This window comes from Panthera onca, chromosome D4 (genome assembly GCF_046562875.1).
Source record: "Panthera onca isolate mPanOnc1 chromosome D4, mPanOnc1 haplotype 2, whole genome shotgun sequence".
Taxonomy (NCBI): domain Eukaryota; kingdom Metazoa; phylum Chordata; class Mammalia; order Carnivora; family Felidae; genus Panthera; species Panthera onca.
In genome coordinates, this window is record NC_138351.1 from 4,831,261 (window position 1) to 4,851,593 (window position 20,333).

The window sequence follows — 20,333 nt, forward strand, 5'->3', positions numbered from 1 at the left end:
AATGGGGCGACAGTCTAAACACGGGGGTGGGGGGCGGTGCAGAAATCGTTTCCAAAGTGCTGTCAGTTCCGATGAGCAGAGATGGGAAAACCTGTCCAGAGTGTACAAGGCGACTGCTCCCGACCGCTCCGGGGAGGCAAGCTTATCACTCCGATTTAACTTTCCCTGTGTACAGGATTTGCCCTTAATAGAAACACAAAGTACGTAATGGGACAGAGGGGGGCAGGGGGCTGGCTGCACGTTGGACAGCCCTCCCCGTCCCGTGTGGCAGCAGCATCCCCAGCCCCAGCCTCCCGTGGGAAGACCACCTTCCGGTACGAACAGATGTGCCTTCCTTTCCCGCTTCCTCCTGTCCCTTCCCCTCGTGTCAGGCAGGCTCTCTAGGAAGATGGTTATTGCAGAAGGAATTGAGCAGAGAAGAAAGAGCCATGTGCAAACTCTGACTTCCGACCGAGAAGCCCGCTTTTGGACGATAGTATCCGCAGTCAAAGCTCTTATCTGTAAGAGAAGAGCCTGTCAACATAAAAAATAATCACCGAAGAGAGTTTGCCCCTCGAAGACGAACGAGGGGGGCCATACCACCGTCCGTGTGTCATAGACCGGAAAGATAGCAGGGGAAGAACTCGACCTGTCCAAGGAGGAGGACCATGGGGTTGTGGTGGCTGGTGGCCCTGTGGGACAGGAAGGGACCAGTCTGTGGCCGGACCGTCAGTCCTGTGGGGGCCGGCCCCTGCCTGCCAGCCTCCATTTCCCTCCGGGGAGCCTGGAGCACGTTTTCCGGGATGAGGAGTGACCTTCACACCCTTCTGGCTGCCAAGCAGCAGGCACACCTCCTCGCCCTCATAGGGCTTGTCCCCCGAGAGAGACCCTCAGGCGTGCCCAGAGACCATCCTCAGCTTTTCTCAGCAGCCCCATGGGGTTGAGAATGCTTCTGAGTGCCCCCCCCCCACCAAGAACAATGAGAGAGACCCCAGGCACCCCAAGATGAAGCTATGGAAGGAAAGACAAATCCTGGTGACGGTTCATTTTGTGTCAACTTGACCACCCACAGGGCACCCAGATTAAATGTGATTCCAGGTGTCTCCTTGAGGGTGTTTCAGGAGATTAGCATTTAAATTAGTGGGCTCAGTAAAGCAGATTGTCCTCCCCAGTGGGGGTGGGCCGCATCTAATCAGTTGAATGCCTGAAAAAGAACCAAGAAAAGAAGAGAAGAGAAAAGACAAGACAAGAAAAGACAAAGGAAGGGAGAATTTGCTCTGTGCCTGGCTGTCCTGGAGTTGGGACACTGGTCTTCTCCTGCCTCAGACTGGGACCTGCACTGTGGATGCTCCCGGCTATCAGGGAGACACGAGGAGGACTGAGGGAGGAGGGACACAGGGAGGACCGAGGGAGGAGGGGACCCACATCGCCACCGGAGGAGAGACAGCTCTGGAGGGACTCGGGAGACAGTTAAACCATCACCGTGAACCGACTCGCGTCATCCCCTCTGCCCAGGGTGTATCGGCCGATAACAAGGGCCGGGAAGTAAGCCCTCCCGGAGCCGGGAAGACTGGGCCGTGGGAATATTGGGTACACCGCACTGATTGCCACCGGGGCCACGATGGGAGCCCACGTGTGCCTTCGGGGATCAAGACACAGGCCCGAGGGCTGGACCTGCACAAGGTGAGGGTGGAGGAGGTGGGTGGTATCATAACAGAGCCCCCCGAAGAGACCCTGATTTGTGCAGGGCAGTATAGCGGGGAGTGCTCGCAGGGTGGAGCCCCGCGGGCATCAGGCGGTTCCCGAGGCGGCTCAGCTGGGCGCCTGCAGCCGCGTGGGGGGTCCGCGTGGAGCCCACCGTGCAGCACAGGAGGCAAGAGTCGGGCCCCCGCCAGGCCAGGCTGAAAACCACCGTCTGCAACAGTCATGAAATGAAATGTAGGTCACATACGAACCGAAGTCCGAACACGCCAGACAAAACGCTGCACCCGACACGTCCGACGCGCGGCCCTGTTTGGGGTGCCAGACCCAAGTGCAGGCGGGAGCCGGTCACGCTGAGGGACTCGCTCCTGCCCCGCCTCTCCCGTCACCCTGCATCCTGGGGCGCTTCCCACCTGCCGTGGCCACCCGGAGACCAGAGCGCGTGAGCGCTGGGGACGCCGGCTGGGCCTGCGGGGAGCCTGAAGCGCCGGGACGGTTGAGAACGTGCCCTTGAAGTTTCTCGGAACTGGCACGGAGCCTGTGAACGCGTGGGGGACGGCCGTGCGCCCATCTGCAGCTTACGTACTCGTCATCGGCGGTCTGGGGACGCCGTTGGCTGGGATTCACACCCGGAAGACTTTAGGGACAAGAGTGTGTCGTCACCGGCACTGTGTAGAACTCCTAGTGCATGTGGCATGTACGAGTGTGGGCTGTGGGCGTGGGCACGCGTGTGAGCGTGTGTTGGGCGCCCGCGGGGCGTGGGAGCGTCCTCTCCCACCTAGCGGGGACTAGGCTGCTGCCGAACGCGAGGCCGTGTGAGGACAGAGGCCTTTAGCACGTGGCCTGGTCGCGGCCGCCGCCAGCCCTGCGCCACCGGGACAGAACGCATGTCGGCGCCCTCTGCCGGGGACGGGACCCGCGGCACAGACGCACCAACCCGGCACCACCTGCACGTCCCGTCTCCGAGCCCCTTCCCCTGAGCGCCCCGGAGGCGTGCCCCCACCTCGACCACGTCCCACGAAGACCTGGCGAGGTGACGCACGGCAGTGCATGGCCGGTGCACAGAGCAAGGTCCCTCAGATCTCGGACGACTGAGAATCAGGCAGGTTCCGGTTCACACACGGCTTAACCGTAACATCGGCGCAGGACTTGGGTCCCCACATCTACGGAACTCTCTGCATCCGGATTAGGGACACTCACCCTCTGTATTATAAGTGAGGCAACCACGGTAATAGCGGCTGACGGTCGCGGAGCCTTTTCCGCGTGCCTTCTAACGGGCGCGCAGACCACAGACCAGAGAGGCTGCTGGCTCACCCCACCCGGGTCGGGGGGAGGCAAGGGACTCAGCCAGTGGCCTCTGCCCCCTCTGGGAGCTGCCTGGAAACGCACGGTCTCGGGCCTCAGGGACTCGGGTGGGGGCTCTCATGGGTCCTGCAGCCGTCCCAATGCTCGCAAAGATCGTGACGCCAGGCGCGTAGAATCAGGAAGGCCCATGGTTGGGCAGACACCTGCCCGGAGCTCCCTCGCGGGCCACAGGAGGGTCCCAGGGCCCGGACGCTGGGCCACAGCATCTGTCCTGAGTAAACGGCGTCCCCCCACACGTGTTGGACGCCACGCGCATTCTGGGGAAAGGAGGCTGGACGCGACGTCCGGCTCACATGTCCTTCCTCCTGGAGTCAGCAGGTGTCGTCCTTGAAGTAGACGGAGCCCAGGGCAAGTGGCTGGGGCGCTTCCGTGAGCGGGGCCTTCTCGTAGCAGCGTCTCCATGGGATGCCTTGGGGGGACGAGGCGGGGAGGCCCGGGCGCCTGCAGCCTCGCTGCTCGGTCACACGTGGGAGGGGGTCATCTCCTCGCCCTGGTGACACGCTCAGGGCAGAGGACAGGGCTGCAGACCGTGCTGCAGGTGCCCAGAACCTCGGTGCCCCCCTCCCGCCATACGGAGAGGCTGGAGGGCTGGGGAGTTCGTGACTCGTGGGGTCTAGATGCTGGTTCCGTTTCCCCGGCTCCCACGTGAGTGGGATGTGCCACTCACACCCCCTAGCGCCCCAGGACCCAGCCCGCCAGGGGGACCTGTAAGTGAAGAGGGCTCCAGTCCGGCCTCAAAGTCCCGAGGGTGCATCCGCCCAGCGTGGTGCATCGGCACAGACCCTGCAGACAAGTGAGCACCCCACCACCCCACCGTGCTCGACAGCGGTTGATGCTTTACACAGGCACCGGCTCCGTCACCGGCAGGGACAACGCCCCTTGCTTTACGGCTTGATGGACCGCGTCCTGGCCAAGTTGGGGAGAAAGGCCATTAACCACTTGTCCTGACGAGCCCTCAAGGACAACAGAAAACTCTGATACTTCCGTCAGTGCTATTGGCTGCTCCTGGAGATAACGCCTGGGTCCAGGGGGGATGAGATTTTTCCAAAATCTTACCCTCACGCACATGTGCTGGGTGAACCTCGGGGGGGGGAAGAACCGAGTGGGGTTTGCCCCGTGCCCCTCCCAGCACGGGTAGGGAGCCCACAAATGTCCCGGCGCAGGTCAAGGACCCTGAGAAATGACAGCGGAGCTTACTCTCCACCAGGACTCAATGACATTCATTCGTAAGTGGTTCAGAGTCCCGGCCGAGCCGCAGGTACCATTTAAGTTTCCAAAGGGACATGCCTGAAACCCGCTCAGTGACGCACATCTCCCGGGAATGAGACCCGTCTCATTTCGTCTTTCCTGCCTGCCATCGCTCACAAGATTTTTGACTATAGAGTCAATACCCCAAGGGGGGAGAAAGTCCATTTGCTTTCCCCTGCGTAAGGCCCCCTCACCTGACTACTCCGCCGTGGGGCGCCCTGGGGGCCCCCCGGATGGACTGTCCCAACGCCGCTCAAGCCAGCGCACCAGCACGCAACGGCTGAGAACCAGCGAGACATTAAAATTCTCGGGCCCCTCCCACACCCCCCGAAGCAGACATTCTGGAGGGTGAGCCCGGACATCTGGGCTTTAACGAGTTTTTTGGTGATTCTCATGGCTGTTAAGGTTCAACAAGCACTGACCTCCAGGGTCTCCCTATGTTCATATTTCCGCGATCTACATGAGTCTATCTCTTCCTCGCTCTAGGACACCCCAGTTACAGGGCCCATCAGACGCCAAATCATGCAGGGGCAATAGTCTTACTCTCTGTGTAAAGACAATACCCTGGAAGTTATTCTCTATATGGTTAGCGAAACAGCGCTGAACTGCCCTAAGCAGAGGGGAATGGGCTGTATTGTGCCCTCCCCCCCAAATTTTTTTTATAACATTTTTTTAAGTTTATCTATTTATTTTGAGAGAGCGTGAGGGAGAGGGAGCGTGAGCAGGGGAGGGGCAGAGAGAGAGGGAGAGAGAGAAGCCCAAGCGGGCTCCGCACTGTTAGCACAGGGGCTCGAACTCACGGCCTGTTAGATCATGACCTGAGGTGAAACCGAGAGTTGAATGCTTAACCGACTGAGCCTCTCAGGCGCCCCTGTGTCCTCCGAAAATGTACACGTGGAAGCCTTAATTCCAGGAATTTCGGAACGCAACTGTATTTGGAGATAGGGCGTTCAAAGAGGTATTTGAAAGAAAAGGAGGTCATTAAGGTGGGCTCTAATCCAAGGATACTGGTGTCCTTTAAGGAGAGGCGATGCCAACACGCAGGCGGGCACAGGAGGACCCCGGGAGAGGCCGGCCGCGCGTGGTCGGCGGGGGAGGCTGGCACAGATCCTTCGGACCCTCAGAAGAAACCGGCCCCGCCAATCCCTCAGTCTCAGACCTCCAGCCTCCAGAGGCGCGAGACAATGTGCTCTGGAAGTTTAAGCCATCCGCTCCGTGGTGCTTTGTCACAGCGGCCCTGGCAAAATGCCACACGGAGCAAACACGCCCACGTACAAAACACTCCATGAGAGGCAGCTAGCCTCCAAGTTAAATAATATGTAAGGAGATGTAACGAGCCCGCGGACCCCACACCCACGGCACGGAAGCGCTCGTTCCCCAACACTGTGAGCGAAGGGAGTCACTCCGTGACAACTTTCACATAATCGCACCCACTTCGGACGATGAGTTCAGCTGTATAATTAAATAAATTAAGAAGGCACGGCCCCCGGATCAGATAGCTTATCCTTAGACGCACGAATATATTTGCTGTGGACAGTAAGGCACGATAAAGATGGCTCCGGAGTGCCTAATCTGAATTTGTGTTGGAGGCCACGTCCACTGCAACCAACTCGTTACGAACCCACAGTGCCAACGTCACCTCGTCCGTCCCCTGCTGCGGTTTCACGAGGCCATCGGGAGGAGGGCTGTTGAGGCCGAGGGAGGGGGCTTGGCAGAGGGCAGCTGGCCCCCGTAAGGCCCCGTTGTCCACCCAAGAGTGTCACTTCACTGAAATTGGCCCAGCCTGGTGCTGTGGACTGGGACAAAAGGACACGTTCCCTCATCTCACTTACAGGGACCCAGCCGAGCTGTCTGAAAAACAACCTCCCACGTGGGGAGCCCTACCGATGAATTGCTGTAGAGAAACGTAGCCAGTGACCAACTCATGCCCGGGATGCATCAACTCATTGTGTTACCCTGAACTGTCCCCCCGTTTGTAGAACACAGAAGACCTGCTTCTGAAACATAAAGCTGATTTTCGGAAGAATGAAAATAATTTAGACCAAATTACGTAACTGACGTGTAACCTGTAAGCATACTTGAAACTCGACAAAAATCCGAGCTAGCTGCCCCCGCACCTGCGTCTCTGTGGACTGGGGTCCCGAGCGCATTTTCAGACGGCTGACCACAGTCATGTACTTCATCCGAGCATCTGTCTGGACGGCTCATCGGTACACGACTGGGGCCGAGTGCAAAGAACTCAACGAACTGATTGTGGGGCTCATCAAAGATGAACTGACAGAGGCACTCCCTCTGGGGAGGGGGCACTAACTTTTAAACCACAAACACCGGGAGTGGAGGGCAGCTGGGCGCCAGTGTCTGCCTCTGCCCTGGAGGTGGGGTCACCCTGAGCCAAGTTTTCTCCAGTGTGGACCTACTCTGAGGATGTCACGCAAGGTCTATAGTAATCAAAGTCCCCTTTTCATCCACTGCTCCCATGCGTGCCACCGAGCAGATACGAGATGGCTACGAGGAGGGAAAGAAAGGGGCACTTGTCAGGCTCTGGACCCGACTCTCATGTCACACCAGGGGAAGTGAGAGCCCGCTTATGGACGAGGAGCCAGACACGCCTCCTCCAGGGAGAGGAACTTGCATGGGACATGAATGGCCTGACTCGAACTCACCGGCCAGCAGCAGTCACCAACGTCGTTTGCTTTTTAGGAAAGTGCAACTGCGCTCTGGTAGCCAGCGTCCAAGACCCGCTCCTCCTGTGGCCCTCTCCCCCTGCACTGCATCAAGGCTGGCGTGTAATGGTCCACGGCTCCCACGGCCAACCCCGAAAGGCACTGTAGCCTCCTACTTGGTCTCTTGAATCTCTTGCTTGGGGGAGGCTGGCCACTGGGTCATGAGGACACTCAATCGGCCACATGGAGAGGCCCACGGGGAAGGAGCTGGGCACGCCCCCCACCCCCGCCACTTCAGAAGTGGAGCCTCCAGCCCCGCTTGGGCCTTCAGATGACTACCGTCCCAGCCAACACCCGCCTGCAATGGCAAAAGAGCCGGACCCAGCCAGCCACGTAGCTCCCAAATTCCTGACCCACGGACACCATGAGAGGTCATAAACGACCATTTGTATGTTAAGCCGCTAAGTTTTGGGGTGACGTGATGCACAGCAAGAGGTCACAGATGCACACCTAAAGCTCTTCATTTCCAAATACGTAATCTGGTGATGTTGGGCTCAGGAGCTCTCCCTGCCAGTAAAATTAAATAGTGAGCTGGGGCGCCTGGGTGGCGCAGTCGGTTAAGCGTCCGACTTCAGCCAGGTCACGATGTCGCGGTCCGTGAGTTCGAGCCCCGCGTCGGGCTCTGGGCTGATGGCTCGGAGCCTGGAGCCTGTTTCCGATTCTGTGTCTCCCTCTCTCTCTGCCCCTCCCCCGTTCATGCTCTGTCTCTCTCTGTCCCAAAAATAAATTAAAAAAAAAAAAAAAAAAGAGAGAAAAAAAAAAATAGTGAGCAAATGACACTGCCTGTTCCACCAATTCATTACGGAAGGGTGGGACCTTGAGGCACTTAGCAGCTCCAAGCTTTTGGTGAGACATGCCATCCGCCCGGCGTGTTCCACCCACTGGTTCTCAACTCGTCGTGACCTCCTTCCCCAACCGCCCACTCTAAAGGCAACGCTCCATTACCCCACCGCTCTCCCCTTGACTTCTGCAGAGCCATTTTGATGCCTTTGTGTTACCCATTCACTCATCTCCCTCCTGTCCCCCCCAACCCCCACCTCCTCGGTGTCTCTACCGGTGGGGTACTGGAGGGAGGCCACAGGTTGCCCAAAGTATTTCGAAAAGAAAAAGCAAGCTCTTCCGTGTGTTGGAGCGGAGAGCGGAGGGGGGCAAAGGGGCCGTTCATACTGATTAGCGTCTTCTGCTCCATCTCAGTGCTGATGGAAAGTTACAGGGCTGGTGAGACAGCTCATATTCACGATGCACAAAGCGTTCTGGGAAACCTTCACAGCGTCTACGAGATAGAACAAGAATAAGCCAGCTCTTGTGGACCAAACCAACCCAAACTTGACTGGCTCCAAACAGCGTCCGTTGAGCTCACGGTTCAGCTGGTCAGCATGGAAGGCTGGGGGTGGCAGGGGCGGTTATGGCGGTTTGGGCCGTGCCTCTAGAGAGCCGTGGGCCACTGGGCAGCACGCTCGCGGGGCCCCGCGAGCTGCCAGCTGGACGCCCCAGTTCCCCTCCTTGCAGGCCAGCCCGGACTTGCTCTGAGGCAACAACAAACAAGCAGGAGAGAGCGTGTGCACCAGCCTCCAGGGGCCCAGCTTCCAAACGGGCTCCCTGTCGCTGCCACCGCTGCGTTGGATAAGCCAGAGCGAGTCACAGGGTCCCCGGCTCACGGCTCGACCTCTCAGTGGCAGAGCTGAAGCGCGCACTGGAAAGGGCACAGGTGCAGTGGAGGGAGGGACAGCTGGGGCCAGGTTTGCAATCAATCCCTCCCGTCCACATTTTACAGAAAAGGGAGGCTCAGAGAAAATTCAGCGACTTAGGACGTGGGGCTCAAACAGAGACTTGAACGTGAGTTTTCTTCCCCCTAATCTCACCACTCAGGAAATTCCCCGCACAAGCCTGGTCCCTTCCCTTTCCTGACCCAGCAGCTGAGGGCGTTTCTCTTGAGCAAAATCACCCGGCTTTGGTTGAAATGTCGATGCCGCACGAGCATCACGGTGCTTCTGGCTCGAACGTAATAGAATTCCCCACCACACGTGGTGCCGGCAGGCTTTTTGTTCTATTTTGGTGACACTCCATCGGCATCCTTCGTGCACCTCACGGCTGCGTAGGGGCTCTGCCTCTCGGTGATGGCGAAAACCGCAAGCCCGGGCAGATCTGAAGCTAGTGGCTGACAAACAGGAAGGTCCACGCTCTTTCAGAGATGGTACAAATAGGAACAGAAAGAATTACTGGAGTCTGACCCACGCACGGTGTCATTCCGTTAGAAACTTCCGGTACGGTTGCGTAGGCGGCAAACCAGACCCAAAGAGCAGACGTTTTATATGGTAGGGAAAAGGATTCGAGGCAGCCTTTCCCCTTTGTTGGCCAACTAGAAAGAGATTAAAATGGAGCCCATCACGCTTACTAAATAAATGGCAACCAAAGATGTCATCGTGGGACTCCTGGGTGGCTCAGTCGGTTGGTCGTCCGACTTCAGCTTAGGTCACGATCTGATGGTTGCTCAGGTCATGATCTCACGGTTCGTGGGTTCAGGCCTCATGTCGGCCTCTGTGCTGACAGCTCAGAACCTGGAGCCTGCTTTGGATTTTGTGTCCCCCCGCCTCTCTCTCTGCCCCTAACCTGCTGGCTCGCTCTCTCTCTTTCTCTTTCTCAAAAATAAATAAATATCGAAGAATAAATAAATGACATTAGCTCTAAAAATGTCATCAGCAAGTGCTTAAATCACACGGTGAACTGAGACAAAAGAACGAGTCGGCACAACTTCCCCCGACTTCTTTCTCCCGTGGGAAACAGCACTACTGATCGGTTTAGACCAGGCACCGGTGAGCTATGATCCTGTGGGCCAAATCCAGCGCTCTGCCTGCCGTTGTAAATAAAGTTTTATGAGAACACGCTCGTCCCTTCCCATTTGTCTGTGACCGTTTCCATGCTGTCGCCGCAGGGCTGAGAAGTTGAAACGCAGAGCATCTGGCCTCCGAGCCTGACTTACTTTCCACCCGGCCCTTTACAGGGTAAGTTCGCAGGGGCCTGACCTGCACCCTGGAATACCGCGCTCTGCAGAAGGTCCCGGGACGCGAAGATGTGAAAGCCCGTGCAGGCGGACGTCACAAGCAGGTCACCGGGCCCGGGCGCAGTGGTTGCCCAGTTGAAGGGGGAGAACGGAGACCAAGCTGACCCCCGGGTGGAGAGTGGGTGGGTGGGACTCCCGTCGCTCCAGCCAGCACGAGTCCGGAGAACGAGTTCAACGCAGGTCCCGAAGATCTGCCCCCAGGTCCTGACAAAGCAGAGCTACACCGTGCTCAGGGGCGGGTGGTTCCCTGGGTCCAAACACACCCACGCCGCCGGGCCTGTGGGTCTCTCTTTCCTCTCCTGTCCCACCAGGCCGCACTCAAACCTTCTTGTGCCTTCCCACCCCCCACTTCCCAGAAGCCCAGCGGCTGTCTGCGGGACGTGGTAGGCACGGCCCGGACCCACAGGATGAGTCTCATCCAGCTTTCCCGGCGGTTGGATCGGGATGGGCAGTCCAGGCCAGTCTGACAGCAGAGACGCGAGGGGTGTCCTCCGGGAGCCTCTGGGGAAGGGGGTCCTTGCTGACGAGAGACACGGAGAGGAGGGGGCAGCCTGACCGCTGCCTCGCCTGCCGTGGTGCCTGGGCCGGGGGGTGAGCTTGCCGGGAGGCCAGCATGCAGGGGAAGACAGACAGAGCCCACGATCTTGATACTATCAGGAGAGGAGTTAATCAACTCTGGAATCACCCTGACTCCCAAACTTGCCATATTTGAGATGGCACACTTCCTTGTCCTCGAAGCTGTTTTGAGTTCTTCTGAGTGTTATTTGCAGCTCGCGTCACCTGAGCTTAAACCTTGGAGTGCCTGCCACCTCACGGAACACCCCCTCTCTGTGCCGGGCATGGCCCCTGCCCCCGGTCGTGGCCTGTCCCCTTTCCCCTCAACCCGGTGGGGATACGCACACCACCCCCTGAGCGAACACGCCCCTGACCCCGTAGCGAGCATGTGACCCGTCGAGACGCCTCACGCTCGCCTGGCCTGTGCCCCCCACCTTTCTCCCGCCAGATCCGAAGGTAAACCTCATGTATTCAAAATCGAGCCACCAAATGTCTGCCTCTGGTAGTGGTGAACCAGGCCACCTGGAACACAACTTCCGCTGAGCCCAAGAGACAAGCCGAATACAAAATGAAAACATGGGTCCCAGGCCCATGTGAGGTCGTACCTCACAGTACGACCGAGACTTGCTCAGTCAGATCCAAGCGACGACGAAGGCCCCACAGGGGAGCGCAGCTCGGCGGGTTTTTTCCCAGAGAGGGGGAGGGGGAACGCCTTCCGACATCGCAGAGGGCAGCTGAGGGGCAGCGTGCACATTCCGCACACCCGAAAGTGGTCCCTGAGGTCGAGGTGTGAACGGAACGCGAGCTAAGGAAACCCTGGCCTCAGTGAAAGGAAAGTCTTTTCCGTAAGTGCGGCTGGGTCACCGGAGACCCACGGGGAGCTAATGGGCAATCAGGGGCCGCCTCACCCCGTGCACACTCCCTGGAGGTCTGAAAAAGAAAGCAAGAACACAGAGCTCTTAGACAAAACCGGGAAAGGATATGTTCCTGAACATGGGACAGAGAAGGATTAATTAAACAAGATGCAAACAGCACTACTTGCAAAGAGAAAGACTTGATAAATCGTCCTAGAGTATTTGCAAGGTCCTCTGGTCACCCAAAGACGCTGGCCGGGAGGAAAGTGACGAGGCAGAAGCAAAGAGGAGGGATTTGCAGGGCGTCGACCTTACCAAGGGCCCTTCCCCAGTGTACAGAAGGGACTCCTACAGATTAACGAAGAAGATGATGATCAGGCCGAAAACTGAAAATTTCAAAGGGACAAGAAACCGATGAACAGGTGCTTAATCAAAGAAAACAAGAATTGCCACGCACACAGTGGCCGAAACGGAAAGCCGGAGAGACCGGGGACGGGAAGGGACAGACCCTCCCGGAGCTGCCCGAGGGCCTTCCGCCAGCCGGCCGCTTTGGAAGACAGCCTGGGCATCGTGTATTAAAGCCGAGGACACCGATCACGTGGGAGCCGGCCAGTTCACCCCTAAGTACGTTCCCGCCAGCATTGCACGGACACGTGCACCAATAGGTCGGCTTGACGATACGCATTCTTGCGGTATTTGCCACAGCCCCAAACTGAAAATAAAAGTACCTCGAAGATAGAGACGTCTTTGTAAGGTGCATAACTAGACAGGAAGGAGAAGGAATGATCCACAGCTAAATACAACAAGGCGTTTACCGAGGCGTACGCGCTGCACGCTTTTATTAAGATAAAAATCAAGCCCGGCGACAGCACTCCACAGCGTCCAGTTGTAACAGGAAAGCGAGAAAGTGATTTCCATCAAAGTCAGGATAATTGCTATCTTCAGGGGCAGCGACAGGAGTGGGGGAGGTCCTCAGGGACTGGCAGAGTGGTCCTTCCGGACCTGGGTCCTGGCTGTGCAGGTACGTAGGTGGCGATAGAGTATCTCGGTTCTGCGCAACTTTCTGATTGCGTTTCCATCACTCACAATCTAAGGAAGGTAAGAGGACGTTTGCACTCGGCACCACTCAGGGAGGCCTGCGGGAAATAGGCTGGCCCGGCCTCCGACTCTCCCTGCCTGGTATCCACGCTCGGAGCGGCGGTCCGTTGTGCTTTTCCTTCTGGATGCCGTGGATCTCCTGGCTCTCGTGTCTCCTCATTCGGTTCTGGTCCCCGAAGCTGAGTGCACCTGTCACCGCTCAGGACGCCATGCCGAGCATTTCTCTGGAAGCCGGCCTTACCAGGGGCTTTGTCATTTGCCCCGCCCCCGGTCTTTCTGTGGACTTCCTCGGTGATTCATTCAACCCGCCCTTACTGCATGTGTTTTGATGAGTAACTTTATCTTCTTGCATCTTGCAGCAGTGTTTGTAAGTGGTACTGTCTCGATTCTCCATCTCGTATGGCAAGCAGCGTTGCCGTTTAATGAGTGCAAACAGTGACGGCACTCCCCCTGAGTCAGCTCTCTGGGCTGGGCGCTGGGAGCTGCTGGGGATGGGACATCCAGGTCGGCCTCTACACCCGGCTGGAGCTGCCTGGACACCCTTCCCTGTACGTGGTTTTCTCAGCAACACAGCCGCGGCTCTTGACGTGAGACTTGGGGCTCCACGAGACGGTGTTCCCAAAAGACTAATGCAATATAGAAAGATCGAAAGCCTCTTTGCCTTGCTTGCTAGCGTCCCATTGGCCAAAGCCAGGCATACGGTCAAGTTCATTCAGAGGGGACAACACAAGGATGTGAACACCAGGGCTCATCGGGGCAAGCACAATTCCGTGTACTTCCTCGTAGTAAATACATCGTAGTAAATTTAAAAACACAAATACGTGAGAACAGCCAGATACATATATTCAGGAACACGTACAGCAATAGAAAGACTTATTAACGTAGGTGTCTGCTTCCGTCTGCTTCTTCCTTCTTGGGCGATTTGACCAACAACTCACTAGAGACAAGTTCTGTGGGTTAAGGACGCATTCGCAGCATCACTGGTTAGAAAGTTTTCCGAGAGCAGGCGTTTTCGTGAATACCGTGGCTGTCATAAAGTCCAGAAGGTGGGAGTTTTAAGTGGGAGGTCTCACGTCCCATGTAGGTACCAGAAACAACACAGCCCCTCCAGAACACTCGTGGTGACCTCAGAGATCAAGACGCCCTTGCCTCACTGAGGTCTGGGGGCGCTGGGCACCTTCCCTGAAGCCTGGCCCTGACTCAGCGTCTTTCCTGACCCTCTCAGATCGCTCTCCATGATGGCCCTGTCGCACTGTTGGAAATCACTGCCTCGGTACGTGAAGTGAAACGCCTCTAAGTGTGCAAACTGCTAGGATGTTCGCCCGAACAAATAAGAACGTGAGAAAGCTCAGCACGAAGGCTTCATGCCCAGGCCAGGGGACGGCGGAGTCTGGGCGGAAAGTACCGGGGCCGTACAAAACTTCGAATTGCCAGTCCGCGGTCGCCCGGGGGTGACGGGAAACTCTGCTGGCTGGCAGGCAGCTCTGGGCTGACGGGTTCTACCTCTTGTGCGGGAGGCGGTACATGCTGTGGAGTGGCCGCCAGGTGCACCTGCCTTCCTGCCGGAGGTGTGTCGGATCGCCTGTTTGAGATGTGGTGCTCTCCCCCCGGGACACCACAGGCGTCTTTTTTCGTGCTCCATATGAGCAGATGCTTCATGAATGGTGCCGCCAGAACTGTTTAAATAAGAAATGTGCTTTAAAAGTCCTTTCGTTTTGCCAAATTTGTGAGGGCTCACTCTACGCCAGATGCTCTATTTATCACCTGACTTAACCCTCACGATGTTTGAAAGAGGCATCATGGTACCCATTTTCACAGCTCTGCCAACTAAGGTGCAGAAAGGCTGGGTCACTTGGCCAAGGTTGCACAGCCAGTGACTCTGCACAGGAAGAAGGACTAAGGGTGCCTTTCTTTGAACAGGAGCCCCCCCACCTCCCCCTCTCTCTCCCACCTTTCTAGACCCCACACATCACCCAGAACTCAGAAATCTGCCTGGGCTAGTGTCTAGATCAGTACTGTCCCAAAGAAATATAATGCTTCTTGTAAGCAGTGTGAGCCACTTATGAAATTTCGAAGTTTCCAGTAGCCACATTACAGAAAAAAAAAAAGTAAAATTAATTTTAATAATATATTTTATCTAACCCCATAGAAGGAAATATTATTTCAGCATGCAGCCAATGTAAGCTAATTACTAGTAAGAGACTTCATTTTCTTTCTTTCTTTCTTTCTTTCTTTCTTTCTTTCTTTCTTTCACCCACAACCATCTCGATTTGGACTAGCTGCATTTCACACATCACCAGCTGTATGGGCTCCTGGCCACCCCACTGGATGGCGCAGGTTCAGTACTTTGAGATAACATGGTTTCTCAAAACGTGCTCAAACCTATGTCAATTCTAAAGATGTGTTTGTTCTCCAAAGCACATAAGGGCGTGAGCAGGCACAAGGAGGAAAAAATCAGATATGATAGAAATCAGTCAAAAGTAATCTGCCACCCCCAGTACATGTTCACAAAGCCTCCAGTCCAGAATGGGCTGCAGGCAGGGTTGTCTCCAGCCGCCAGGGTTCCATTCATGCAAACACCCTAAAGTCCTGATACTGTGGGGAGAAACGCACTTGAAAATGTTTCCGACAAATGTTCTGATCTGCCTGAAATGCTTGAATTATTTTGAAAGAAGAAAAGGTGGGGGGAGGAGAAAGCCTGCTGGTCTGGAATCTAAGAAAGAAAATGGGTTGTGGTGGTTGTTGTTTTTGACGCTGGGAACTATTTTTAGGAAAGAAAACCCACCTGATATTTGATATGAATTATTCATCCTTAGATAGAGACACAATTGGTGTCACAAAGCAAGACCAAGAAGGCTAATGAAGGTCGACTTTGATTCTGATTAGGGAAAAAACAGTCTCAGTGACCATGATTAGGCTGAATGTCCCTGCTGTGTTTTCTCCAGGGATTTCCCTCCACTCGGTGTGACAGGCAGACAAGAGTAACTGGAAAGCACTGAGGCGTGAAGTCGAGACTTGCTCGGTCTCCCGACACTGAGGAGGCCAGGTGCCCCCGGAGCCCTCTTTCAATCCACTCGGGGAAGTCTGAGACGAAGGCTGGTGAGAGACAGGCAGTGAAAGCACAAAGTGGCTGCAAGGTCTTAAGTGCCAGCCTGGGGGCCGCACCCCAGGGAGAAGGACACTGTGGGGCACTACGGCACGACTTGGAGAAGGCTGCAGTCACGCACCTGTTACCATCACGGACTTCGTGCACCTGTCACCATCGTGGACAGAAGTCGGCTACGTTTACCTGGTGAGCGCTACCCCCGCGCGGGGTTTCCTGTGCCGTGGATACAATGATGCTGTCCCGAACGAGTTTAAAATAAGCTTTGAGGCCGGACAGCCGTCCTCGTTATTTAAAGTATTGACAACTCCCGCGTGTCTGTTTAGTTGCATCTCCGGATATGACGATAGCCATGCATACGCCTGCTACTTATTATGAGTGGGCGTTTTTTAGGAAAAAAAAAAATTTTATTTGCTCTTATTCACCCACGTTTGTAATTTCTTGATGAAATCTTCCCGCCGAGTATTTATGGCTCCAGCAGGTAGGGCGGTTCTTCCAAGAGGACCTGCTGGAGCGAAGGAGTGTGGTTGGAAGCCCTCGGTGCCTACGATGCATTTGCAAATCCATTTCTTCTGAGAAACAGTAGCTTTGATAAAAGCAGATCAAAGAACAGGTTTACCGCAGGTCTTCAAGTTGTCTGGGGAGTGCTAAGATGTAACCTGGTAAGGGATACCCCAAACGAGTTATTCTAAGCTTGGTCCGAACGCCACCGTATCTGGTTTTCACACGACGGCACAAAAAAATCTTTGTTTCTCTCGTGGCTTCTGTGAGATCCAACAGCAGCGAGGAAGATGGGAACCAGAAACCACCTCTCTGGTGACTCTGGAGAGATTCAAAACCCTAAGCTGTAAGACAGAATGGGGCACTGCCCAGAGCCAGCGGTGGTCGAACAGGGCATTTGAAGACGTGGGAGGGAAGGTACCAGAAAACCCGGTGGAGAAGCCGTCTCAGAGTCAGTGATGCTCCTGGATTGCTTCGTTGGCAATCATGAAAATCGGATGGCAGGTGTGCTTTGCTGTATCATAATTTGTGCAAGTGCTTACGAAGCTGGAAAGGCAGAGAAACACACCATGTTTGCTGGGAGCTGTGTGTTGGTGAGGAAGGATGGGTTCCGAGAGTAAGGATTCCGAGCTACAATCTCTGCTGATGGGGCAAACAAAGACCAAAATAACCCCATGGCGCACCCGAACCCGCGTCGTCAAAGGACGCCCTGCAAACGAGGAACAGCCCGTCCCCCTTCCTCTGGGAAATACTTTGCAGTGACTTCTCCAGGAAGAACTCATCTCTTTTAAACATATATAATGAAATGCGGATATGGGATCTAATCAGTTAAACTACATGAAATGAAAGGAAGAACACAACAGAAAAATCAAGTTTCAGACAAAGAACATTCTCCCCCCCTCTGCCCCCAAACAATATTGATACAGAGCTGATGAACTGGGAAGGAACGTACCGCCATGAAGTCAACACAGCGATGAAGAAATTGCCCTAGTAAAGCAAATGGGAAAGAGAAGATACAAGGTTTCCAGGAAGGACAAGGAGGCTGGTAGGAGTAAACCAGGGGCCAGCAGAGCTCGAGAAAGGCGCATTTCTCCCGGAATGAGGCCACCTTGGAAGAAACACAAGGAACATGGGTGCTGCATCAGAAGGGCATGAAGTACAGGAAGGAAGGAAATGAGGAGAGAGCTGAGGGACTGGAGAGAAAGTCTGAGATGGGCAAGACCGACAGTGGGAATCCAACATACCCACACTGTCCCTAGGGCAGAGAGCTTAAATAGTAGGATGCAACAATTATCTTTTAAATTTTTTTCAAGTTTAATTTATTTTTGAGAGACAGAGAGAGACAGAGTGCAAGCAGGGGAGGGGCACAGAGAGAGGGAGACACAGAATCCGAAGGAGACTCCAGGCTCCGAGCTGTCGGCACAGAGCCAGACATGGGGCTTAAACCCACAAACCGTGAGATCATGACCTGAGCTGAAGTCGGACGCTTAACTGACTGAGCCCCCCCCCCAGGTACCCCGGAACAATTTTTTTTAAGTTTATTTATTTATTTTGAGAGAGACAGAGACAGCATGAGTCGGGGAGGGACAGAGAGAGAAGGAGACAGAGAATCCCAAGCAGGCTCTGCACTGTCAGAACAGAGCCCGATGTGGGGCTCGACCTCATGAACCGTGAGATCATTACCTGAGCAAAAACCAAGAGTCAGATGCTTAACCGACTGAGCCACCCAGGCGCCCCGAGATGGAATAAATATTTTAAAATATAATCGTAGAACACTTTCCTCAACTCACAAAGACTTACGCTCCCTTAGTGTCTTAGGAGCCACCAGCACGGAGCAATCAACGTGAGACACATCCTACAAGACGACCGTGGTTTTGGACCCGAGAAGCTTTCAGCTGGACTCCAACAGCAGCTGGCTAACGCTGGAAGGCAGTTCAGTGAAGCCCGCAGAGTCCTCAAGGACAGAGAACAGAGCCAAGGCCATCTGAACTCAAGCAGGCTCTTGTTCAATTCAAAGGCCAGGGGTATTTTTGTTAATATGCAATGATCTGAGACACTTCTGTAGGAGACACTTGAGACCGTGGGCAGATGGATGAGAAGCCAGAGCGGAGGGCAGGCTGGGAGCACCGCCTACCTAACTGTTGGGCGAAGAGGAAAACAAAGCTAGGACTGTGGATACTGAACAGAATGCAGGACAAGAGTGACAATGCAGTAACAGCTGCATAACAGTAACTGAGAGAGGAGGGTCGAGAAAGTTTGATAGGTACTGTGGGCATGGTGGCTTCCTCATTAGAGAGCCAGAGATCAGGACAGATCACTCAAACTGATGAATGAGTTGAAAGAGAAATACATTTTTACTTCTTTTAGTTTTTTCATGTTTATTTATATCTGAGAGAGAGACGGAGACAGAGTGCAAGGCAGGGGAGGGTTAGAGAGGGAGGGAGACACGGAATCCGAAGCAGCCTCCAGGCTCAGAGCCGTCGCACAGAGCCCGTCACGGGGCTCGAACTCAAGAACTGAGAGATCGTGACCTGAGCTGAAGTCAGACGCTTAACTGACAGAGCCACCCAGGTGCCCTGAGAAATACATTTTTAAAAATACAAGAGGAACTATTAGGGAAAAAAATAAGATTAAAATGGCTTGTTGGCGGTGGGGAAGGGAAGGAAATATAATACATTTGTCATTGCTTATGATAAGAAGTCAGTGGATTTTATCCAGAGAAATGTAGGATTAAGGGCTTGGGATTTAATTATAACTTTACCGAGTTATCAAAGGAAGCCTTTACATCGAGGCTTCCAAGATTTCAATGCTATTAAAAACAGAATGCATAATATGAAATAGAAATAAAACGATGTCAAACAAGCAGATGTAAACGCGTTAAATTAACATATAAAGAAAAAGACACTCTACGATTGGGTCACAAAGCAAAACCAAGCAGTGTGCTGTGTGCTAGAAATACACCTGAAAAGAGTCAAAATCTTTGAAGGTGGAAGGGTGAGCAGAGGTACAGCAGCGAATGCAGAAGGGAAAGAAAGCAGGTCACAGTCTAACGAGGGGAGGGTTCAGGAAAATGGCGTCAAGAAAGACAAGGGAGGACGCTTCCCAGAGACAAGGGCACAGTCCGGAGCTGAGACACAACGGTGCCCGTGCCTGACAGTCATGAATCTCCACCCCCCAATGCACTAGCTGCACTCTTCCTAAAAGCTAAAACCAGCCCTACAAGGAAAGGTACACAGAAGGCATACTAACAGAGAGCTGAGCCACTCAGTTCGTAACGGAGTAAGGGGACAAAAAATAAATTTTGGAAGACCAAAATAACGTAATGAGTCACTTTTTCCAAGTGACAATAATGCAGACAAATCGACTGTCTAATGGAGAATACAGAGAGCCGTGGAACACTCGAGAAGGTAAACAAGGGCAAACATCACACTCCAGGCAAACTGAAGTAAAAACAGAAATCCGTAACAAACACAAGAGACAAAGGAAATAGCCATAAGCAAACAAACACCCCCACAATCTGGACATTTTTCACCACCTCTTCACCCATTCTTTTTTTTAAAATTGTTTTAATGTTTATTTAGTTTTGAGAGAGAGAGAAAGTGCGAGCAGGGGAGGGGCAGAGAGAGAGGGAGACACAGAATCCGGATCAGGCTCCAGGCTCCAAGCTGTCAGCACAGAGCCCGACATGGGGCTCGAACTCATGAACCATGAGATCACGACCTGAGCCAAAGTCGGAATCTCAACGTACTGAGCCACTCAGGCGCCCCTCTCTTCACCCATTCTGAACTCGAATAGGAAATGAAAACAAACAGGGTATCTAAACGATGACAATAATAAAAGTTCGACTTACCAGAACCTAAGAGTTACGCCTCACAAAGTGCTTTGAATAACATCTTATTCATTCATTTGGATCGCTCAGCAAGAAATCGGAAGTCTATGTCAGGCATTGTCTTAACAGAAGGTAAAACAGACGGAAAGCCCTTTGCCAAAGGCGTGTAAGTTCCGGTGAAAGACAAACAATAAAGAAAGAAATATGAATTCGCATAAGAAGGTGATAAACATTTGAAAAGAAAGTAAGTTAGGAAAGGGAACTAGAAAGCCTTGGGGGTGTGAGAAGGAACAGGTTAAAAAAAATTTTTAGTATT

At 54.2% G+C, this 20,333-nt stretch overlaps 1 protein-coding gene across 7 annotated transcripts in view; it reads right to left on the reverse strand.

The window, feature by feature from the left end:
• The window catches only part of AUH (AU RNA binding methylglutaconyl-CoA hydratase), a 350,235-nt gene that overhangs the window by 9,023 nt on the left and 320,879 nt on the right, over positions 1-20,333 (reverse strand). The window contains exon 11 of one of the 7 annotated variants that reach the window (XM_078436082.2): positions 16,693-16,734. The exons of the other annotated variants lie outside the window; for them this stretch is intronic. Coding sequence (XP_078292208.2) covers positions 16,708-16,734 — 27 coding nt within the window. The 3' untranslated portion in view covers positions 16,693-16,707. Of the gene's footprint in view, positions 1-16,692; positions 16,735-20,333 lie in introns of those variants that run through there. 7 annotated transcript variants of the gene reach the window in all.